At 35.4% G+C, this 8,856-nt stretch overlaps 1 protein-coding gene across 1 annotated transcript; it reads right to left on the bottom strand.

The window, feature by feature from the left end:
* Positions 1 to 531: 531 nt before the first annotated feature.
* Positions 532 to 8,621, bottom strand: LOC130048390 (ATP synthase subunit gamma, mitochondrial-like). The gene is made up of 7 exons (XM_056145045.1): positions 8,526 to 8,621; positions 6,179 to 6,213; positions 5,646 to 5,777; positions 4,859 to 5,045; positions 3,546 to 3,692; positions 1,582 to 1,802; positions 532 to 795 (listed from the first exon to the last, which is right to left on the bottom strand). Exons 1-7 carry the CDS (start codon positions 8,561 to 8,563, stop codon positions 695 to 697), a joined length of 861 nt encoding a protein of 286 aa, XP_056001020.1. The 5' UTR covers positions 8,564 to 8,621; the 3' UTR covers positions 532 to 694.
* Between the last annotated feature and the right edge of the window lie 235 nt (positions 8,622 to 8,856).

Below are 8,856 nucleotides of genomic sequence, written 5' to 3'. Positions count from 1 at the left end.
CATACATGTATGTTGTGGTAAGAAAATTTCAGAACCGCCACCACAACTGAAAAAATGACCAGCAGCAGCTGAAATGTGTTAAAAAATTACTTAACCTTGACTTCCAAATGGAAGACGACTAAACAAATGAGATCATGTGTGCTGTTTGCACATATATTAATCTAGACTCATCAGAAAATCCCACCAAATTTACAAATTATGGAGAAATACAGTTGACTTTCTCACGAAATACATGTTTAAGATCTAAAGGATAAAGAAAATTGAGATTAAATTAAATTTCAATTTGAATATAGGTGAATATTCTACAGATTGATCAGCTGATGTGTTATACAAGTTTATAGATTAAATCCGCCCAAAGTTCTACATGATGTACCTCAAAGTGCAGCAGGTGGCAAAATTATTCAGTTTATAATAATGGCAGTGGTTGTAAGAGTCTACTCAGCCTATCACATGTATTTCATGTCAGGAACTTGAATGAAATACCCACAAAAATTTCTCAAAATATCAAATTTAGTCAAAGAAATATCAAAATACATCTCAAAATGTTTTAATTATTTGAAACAATATCATCATTAACATTCAACACTACATGTACATTTTTCATTTTTCCCTAAAAGTTTCACACACACAGGGCAATGTTATTTCACTGGCAGAATGATGGTGATATTGTTGATAATCCTAGTGTACATGTTTATTACAAGGCAGCAGCTCCTGAGATGATTTCAATAAGCTCCCTTGTGATGACAGCCTGTCTGGTCCTGTTGAAGGTCAAAGTCAGTTTATCGATCATTTCTCCTGAAAGTAGAAAATAAAACATGAAATGTTGCATTACACTTTTTTCATTCCACACAAATATCAAATATATCCCACATATTTCTGTATTTATCAGCAGTATTAAAAAAGTGTGTCTTTGAACCAAGCATTATCACAAATTTGACTATGACCTTGATAGTCACAAAGCCTTGACATTGAGATTTCAGTTCATCAAAGTCTGGCGCTGCGTTTACAGTGTACTTTTTACATACCTGTGTTTACTGTCACTACCTGTTTTAAAGACTTAGGTCTGTCGCGGCTGGGATTAGAACACTGGGCATGCGGAAGGCCCGGGGTTCGAATCCCGACCGCGACAGACCTAAGTCGTTAAAACAGGTAGTGACAGTTCCATCGCCAAACGCTCGGCATCAGGTGTGAATGTCACAGGTCCTCAGAGATGACCTTAAAAACGGATGTCCCGTGTCACAGTAGGTGTGGCACGCTAAAGAACCCTCACTGCTCAATGGCCTTAAGCGCGGAGCATAGGCCTAAATTTGAAGTCCTTTACCGGTCTTGGTGACGTCTCCATATGAGTGAAAAATTCTCGAGCGAGACGTTAAGCAAGATACAATCAATCATTACAGTGTAATTTTTACATACAGTACCTGCGTTTTTGTTTACAGTGTACTTTTTACATACCTGTGTTTTTGCTGGCACTGCGTTTATAGTGTACTTTTTACATACAGTACCTGCGTTTTTGTTTACAGTGTACTTTTTACATACCTGTGTTTTTGCTGGCACTGCGTTTATAGTGTACTTTTTACATACCTGCATTTTTGCTGGCACTGTCCATAGCTGTCATTCTGGAGCTCTGTTCACTACATTGTGCCTCCTTCAGCCCATAATACACCATGGTAGCCAGCGTGAACTCATTGTAAGCCTGCAGAGCCTCGTCGTCCATACTGTCATACAGATTGTAGTTGTCGGCACTCATCAGACTGTTTCTGGTTGGCAGTGCTAAATTGGTGGTTCTAAAAGCTACAACACTCCTGTTGGTAATAAAAGAAAATGATGGCATAAATCTCAAAGGGTATGTGTGTGAGGCTGAAATCTGACTGATCATACATGTACATAGAGGGTACTCGACATAAGGAATACAGATTTAACGTCCATACACAATTAAAAAAAAAAATTAGCAGGATTCTCACATGTAAAAGGGATTCTCATAAACATACAATTATTTTAACAAACTTTTTTCAAATATCTAAAAAACAAATCATGCTTAAATAATTTTAGGATATGTTTTTTAGAGAAACCTTATAGTAACACTTGCACTAATATTGAACAATATGTATCCCATGCATCACATATGAAACATTCGCAGACTTGTCATAAATGTACAGAACCGTTTCACATAAAGCAACACCAGTGTAGCTCTATAACCCAAGTCATACATACTGATATCAAACAAGTGTTTTCCTTATACCAATGTGGTATTAAACAGCAGGATTAAACAAAATCACTAATAGATACAGTACACTGGAATGATGTTCTATTTAGAAACACAAATCAATGACATGTAAAGCTTAATTTATAACAAGAGGTCCATGGGCCACACAGTTCACCTGAACCATCCTAGCTCGTACACATGTACATGTAATAGTTTCATTTCAAATAGTGACTTAAACAATAAAATGCTTTCTTTGTTGTTTCATTGGATGATGAAGGTAGCAAGTATTGTAGAAAAAATTCATAACCTGTGTAAGCAGATCACACTAGTTTGCAATAAAGTTATGCATACATTCATTATCCATGATGAAAGCAATGTCAATTTCAAAAGAAATATAAGAGAAAAGATTCAGTGAATGTAAATATTTGACAACAATACACAATATTTTGGTTTTGAATAGCTACACGTATAAACACTACACATATTGGGATCCCTGCATATCTGACATCACCACAATATCTGACATCACCACAATATCTGACATCACCCCAATATCTGACATCACCACAATATCTGACATCACCCCAATATCTGACATCACCACCACATCTGACATCACCACAATATATACATCTATAATATCAACAGATATTTGAATATCATTTTGCCAAATTGCACAGTTTATTTGAAGTCAATTCTTTTCGGTTGGAAAGGGGGCATAGATCTACAGTATACAACACAAGTTTTATACACCCTGCATATGGATATGTACCGACAACACCAATGTATCATTAAACAACAATTACAAGAATTGAATGATTTAAAGCTAATTTCTAAATAATGAATGGGTTGGGGGGCATGTTGGCTAAGCGAAATGGTTTTTTGGGTGAATCATTTTGAAAATTTTATTCTTGATATTACTATGTATTTTATTTCTTTGTTTTATCACACGGAGGTACACGGTGGCATCGACGGAGGTACAGGTGACATCCACGGAGATGCGCGGTGGCATCTATGGAGATCCTCCGTGGACTTCAATGTCTAGCTCGCTTGAAAAATTAGGACTTCAAAGGTGCCAACAATTTTAAAGGTCCACTGTGTTGTGTGGAACATGCATAAAACTCGTGTCGTGTACTGTACATGTGCATTTGACCAAACACGAACACCTTTAGAAATGGAATGCCCTGCGGTGAGATTGGTTTCAATTGGTTCAATGGATTTGGAGAAGTATAAACTGTGAGGAAAAAGTACATGACAAATATACCTTAAGACAGACAAACTTTAATATAAAGAAATTATATCTTGGAAAAGGTGTACTAATAAAATGAATGACTGGACTTACTTGAATGAGTTGAAATACAGGGTGACTTTAGTAAAGTCCTGTAGACCCATGTTTAAAGCTGCCAGTGCAATCTTTGAAGCATCTCCAAACACGGGAGGAGCTTTGCCAATATCATTAAAATGACCTAGGACTTTCTTTCCATATAATCTACAAAGCAATTTTATAGAATACAAATATTCCATTCCTAACAGATATTGTGGTCAGTGAAAGGACAAAATATGAAGGGAACATAACAGAAAAATGACTAGTCGCAGCTTGTGACTGCAGATTCCTTAATATACGCATGGAATTTAGTATCGCGCAATTTTGCGAGAAGCATTACTCGCTAAATAAAATCATTCAATTTTATATTTCTGTTGCTAAAATACATTTAAAACTGTTAATCACCTTTTAATTAACAGACCATTTGTAAATTCATGTACTTGTGATTTGACGTCTATTTAAGTTTTCGTGTAAAATAAGGAATCTACAGTAATCTCTGGGAGTGACCCAGATTTAAGTTCTCCTGTAAAATAAGGAATCTACAGTAATCTCTGGAGTGATCCGGATTTAAGTTCTCCTGTAAAATAAGGGAGCTATAGTAATCTCTGGGAGTGACCTGGAAAGAACTGTGCAGCTGCAGTGAAGTATGCAATCTCTCTATGCTCTCTTGGTTTTACTGCAGTACAGAGGTTGAAGCTAATTTTTTGTGTCACCAGTCCAGCCGGACTGATGGGGTATAATTTCAACCAGTCCGCAGAAAAAATTTACCAGTCCAACAGGGTTTTCCAGAAATAATTAAACATATTTCGTTAATGTTATTAAAATGAAATTTAACTCAATATGCCTCAGACAATATTGTAACACTTAAATGTGGGATTTATATTTACAAATCAGATTCGTCTGATATCTACATATTGAAGTATGCCAAATGTGTGTATAAAATTTCATAAGTATAATTTCCAAAATGATGCTTTAGAAAATTAACCAGTCCCATCGGACTGATTAAAACAAATGTCAGTCAGTCCGCCAGACTTTTAACCAGTCACAGACTGACGGGCATATGTTAATTTCGAGCCCTGCAGTATATTGAAATATGGTGGAATTCTTAAGTTTAAATAAGTAAAACTGTATATGCAATGTATTTCTATTTGTGAAGGTATAAAATGATTACACTTCATGATCACAAACAACTCAAGTAAAACGAGTCATCATAATTCCTATCACACACTAACAATATTGTACAGATGTGAAAAACCTCAATCTAAGCAATTGTTTTCAATGTCCTTTAAAGTTCAATGAGACATATTTTAAACACTAGTATATTTCCATACTTCTGCAACATGGCCTTGGCTTTGTCTCCCACCAGGATCAGTTTGGCATCATCTTTCTCTAGTAATCTGGCTTTGATTGCCTTCACAACGCTGGAGTGTACCGACCCACAGAGACCTCTGTCCGAGGTCAGAGCAATGATCATCTCCGTCTCATCGTCCTCCTTCATGTTCAGATTATTTACCAAAGCTGCAAATGGAGGACAGTCAGGGATTTAAAAAATCAACATTTAAATTTACTATTATTACAATAAAGAATGACTTTACAATGAAACTTTTGGTATATAGGTGTCATAATGAATTTGTGTTATTTTTTTAAACAAGAGCACTGAAAATGGTATATCATACGCCTGTCGGACAGTCAGCAAAATTCAACCTGTAAGCACAATATGCACTCTGAATCGATATCACACACATTCTAAATAGAGAAGCCTTAAAGTAGGTCATGGTGCACCAATCCAGCTGGCATGTGAACTGACTATCAGTATGTATTTCTTTAAGAGGGAGATTGTAACAAAAATTTCAGGGCAATACCTTTATCCATAACGAAAAAAAAATCTGGAAAATTGTTTGACCTACTTTCAGCCCTAAAGTAGGTCATGGTGTACAAATCCAGCTGAAATGCACACTGAATTTTCATTCTTCTGAGCGGAAGCTTGTGACTAAATTTTAAGGCAAAGTCAACAAGTTTTGACAATACCACCATGGAGAAGAAGCAATGAAGCATGCATGCACAATTGAATACCTCCCATTATATGTAAATCAGTAATACCTTTCAGAAATCACAAACCTGTAGCTTGCTCTCCATATGGTTTGGCAGGCTTTAATTCTCTTTCTGCCCTGGCATATTTTGCAGCTGACACCATCTTCATTGACTTTGTGATTTTCTGAATGTTGGTGACTGACTTCAATCTGAGACGAACTGTGAATTAAAGAATAAAAGTTTAGAAATGTGTAACAAAACAGAAATTTTGCAATATGTTTTTACACAAACAGAACCTCTGAATGCATACAGTATTCCAATTCTTAATACATAAGGACTGATTCATAACTCTTAACGAAACACAATATTGTCAATAACAAACCAACAGTAACTCATTACTCACAGCATCATAATTCTAAATAAATTATCACAGCATCATAATTCTAAATAAATTATCACAGCATCATAATTCTAAATAAATTATCACAGCATCATAATTCTAAATAAATTATCATTTATATGATTTCATCATAATTTTCATTGAGCCTTGCAACTGACAATGTATATTGTGAAACTCAAACAAAATGCTAAGCATGATAAACAGGCAAACAGGGACTTACTCTCTTTCAATGTAGCCATTCCACGCACTTGCGTGCTGAAATTGAAAGAAAATGTTATTAAAAAGAGCCAATAATCACATAGGTTAATAAAATGATGAAATAAGCACCATTACTCCATTAGTCTTGAAAAAGTTGACAGTTTCAGAGTTTCTGAAAAGGGTGAACAATTTACAACTGCATGTGCCGTAAATTTCTAAATTACCAAACAAGTGACAACTTTATTGGACATTACATGATTGATTGAAAAGGCTTGTAAATTTATATTAATTAGTGAAAAGAACTTAAACATTGTTCATCCTTAATTTATATTCCATATTATATACAAGAACCAAACAAATATAAAAGAGTAATAATGTTAATACTCTAGTACAAGTACATATGTTACAGGTTCTTTTTGGATGTTTATTAATTACATAGGTCTTGTAAGCATCTAATACAGATAATCCCTATCTGTTGTAATCTTCTAGACATTTCTTTTTCGTTATTTTTGTTTTTTGTAAGGTCGACATGTTGCTGCTATCAATTTCGACTTCCTTCTTATGCATGTTGCTGTTTTACTTGTTTGTGTTCAAGGGCTCCAAATTGGTTTCATTGAATATATCTATCTACACAAGTTATTTTGAATTTTCAAAACAGCTCTTTCAAAGCCCTTGAATGGAACCCGCAGTGCAGAAGAAAAGTAGGAAGACCCAGACAGACCTGACGCAGAAGAGTGAAGGCTGCTGGAATGACATGGGCTGAGCTAAAGAGGATCACCCAGAACCGTGTATGTTTGAAGAGTGTGGTTGCAGCCCTATGTTCCCCATAGGACCCAGAGGATTAAGTAAGTAAAGAGTAAGTTTTTCAAATAGAACATTATTTCTGTCCTCAATTTGTCTATGGTTAGAAGTAGTCTCCATCTTCATGTCATATCTTATGTTCATTTCTGCTGTTCCATACTACTACAAATATTAGATTAAGTAATTAACCAATAATCTGTTATTTAGATGATCCAAACGATCAGTATTTGTAATAATGAGAATTTTGCTGGTTATTGCTATGGTTTCATATTTTAGTTCCTGCTAGCATTGTGGAGGCCAAGTCTTCGACATTGCGTATTAGCGTACTGTTTTGACTTGCATCTCTCCTGTGGGCTATTTTCGAAGCCATTGCAAACGGCCACCATTTCATATTTTACCTTCTCAACACTGGAGAGTTTCGATATGACAACTTCATGACAATTTGTACTATGATTGAAAATACAGAACTTACTGGTTGACAATTACTTTGTACAAAGCATTTAAGCATAAAAATTAAAAGCAATAAAAAGAAAACTGTGTAATATTTAATCAATGTATTTGAAGGCGTCCTAAACTATCGGAACTCTTCAGTGTTGAGAAGGTAAAATATGAAATGGTGGCCGTTTGCAATGGCTTCGAAAATAGCCAACTTGGATTACTGTGGGATTTACACCTTGTAAAGGTAAGAAATGCATGTTTCATTGTGATAGGGAGTTAATAGGATGTTTAAGGCGAAAAGTTGAAGCGGACAAGAAATTCAATTTAACCCATTTTAATCGCAACAAGCGGCCGAAGTTCAGGCAAGATTTCCCGAATCACTTTATGTGACACTGGTCTGAGATTCGGAAGAGGCGTCAGTCCATATATCCAGCCTCGACGAATCTCGCTGAGATTAGGAAATTTTAAGTCCATTTTCTAAATGTTTCAATGAGAAAATCACAAAATTCAGTAGTAATTTTTCAGCATGATCAACATAAAAACACTGTTAGATATTGTTTATTCTATGAAACATGAACCTAAATCGACTTCATATTTGAGAAAATATAGCGAAAGGATTCATTTGTATGAACCAGGCCTAGATTTATTTATCTATTTTTTAATTATTTTTTTTGCATTGACAGTCAAGGAATATATTGTTGACCTGCTACTGGGCCCTACGCAGGTATAAGATATAAAATATGTACCTTAGAGACAAATATATCAGTTACACTTTTTTAAGCCATGTTCTCACAGTGAGTTATAACACCTAGCGATCCCTTATTGAGGAAATTCGGATTGCAATTCGCTACCGATATACAGCCGTATGAGTCTTGTTGTGACATTTGAGGAATTGATAGGATATCCATTCAAAGAAACCTTAAATTTGGCTAAAATTCTGTTTTTTATAGGCACAGCCATTACTTTATGTAGCACCGGTCTTGCAGTTTGGGTTGTTAGAGGTCACGAGTTGATAGAGATTTTTGGACACAATGGACCTCCACAAAGATAAGAAATGTTGATAAAAGCACATATTGACAGTTGAACGTTCGCATGATCTTATAATATTTGCAAAGTCTCTTTCAACTTACCATTGTGGTACAAAAACTTGTGCCGTCCGACAGAACATGATTGTATATTGACGGCAGCTCTGCCAAAACGAGGCGAAGGTGAAGGTTAGTGCTGCATAGTGCGGTTGCCAGATATTTCGGCCCTACTCAAATTCGACCCACTGATGTTGTAAAGTGGTAGGAAAACTCATTTTTAGTGGGGAAAAAAATTCACTCCAAATCCTCTTATTCCTTTCTTGTATCATAAAAAAAATAAACGAATGCTATTTATCAACTTTGAAATCATAGCATGTGCGTCAAAAGCACTATAGCCTATATTATATAGCAAATAGAGGACACCTCAACGAGCGAG

This window comes from Ostrea edulis, chromosome 7, assembly GCF_947568905.1.
Source record: "Ostrea edulis chromosome 7, xbOstEdul1.1, whole genome shotgun sequence".
Taxonomy (NCBI): Eukaryota; Metazoa; Mollusca; class Bivalvia; order Ostreida; family Ostreidae; genus Ostrea; species Ostrea edulis.
Note: the sequence above shows the minus strand (reverse complement) of the source record. Positions and strands in the feature narration are given on the sequence as shown.

Coding starts and splice junctions, on each gene's coding strand:
- LOC130048390 (XM_056145045.1), bottom strand. CDS start 8,563: ATGTTCTGTCGGACGGCACAAGTTTTTGTACCACAATG. Junction 6,214..8,525: donor CAAGTTTTTGTACCACAATG/GTAAGTTGAAAG, acceptor TTTCAATTTCAG/CACGCAAGTGCGTGGAATGG. Junction 5,046..5,645: donor ATATGGAGAGCAAGCTACAG/GTTTGTGATTTC, acceptor CTCCATTTGCAG/CTTTGGTAAATAATCTGAAC.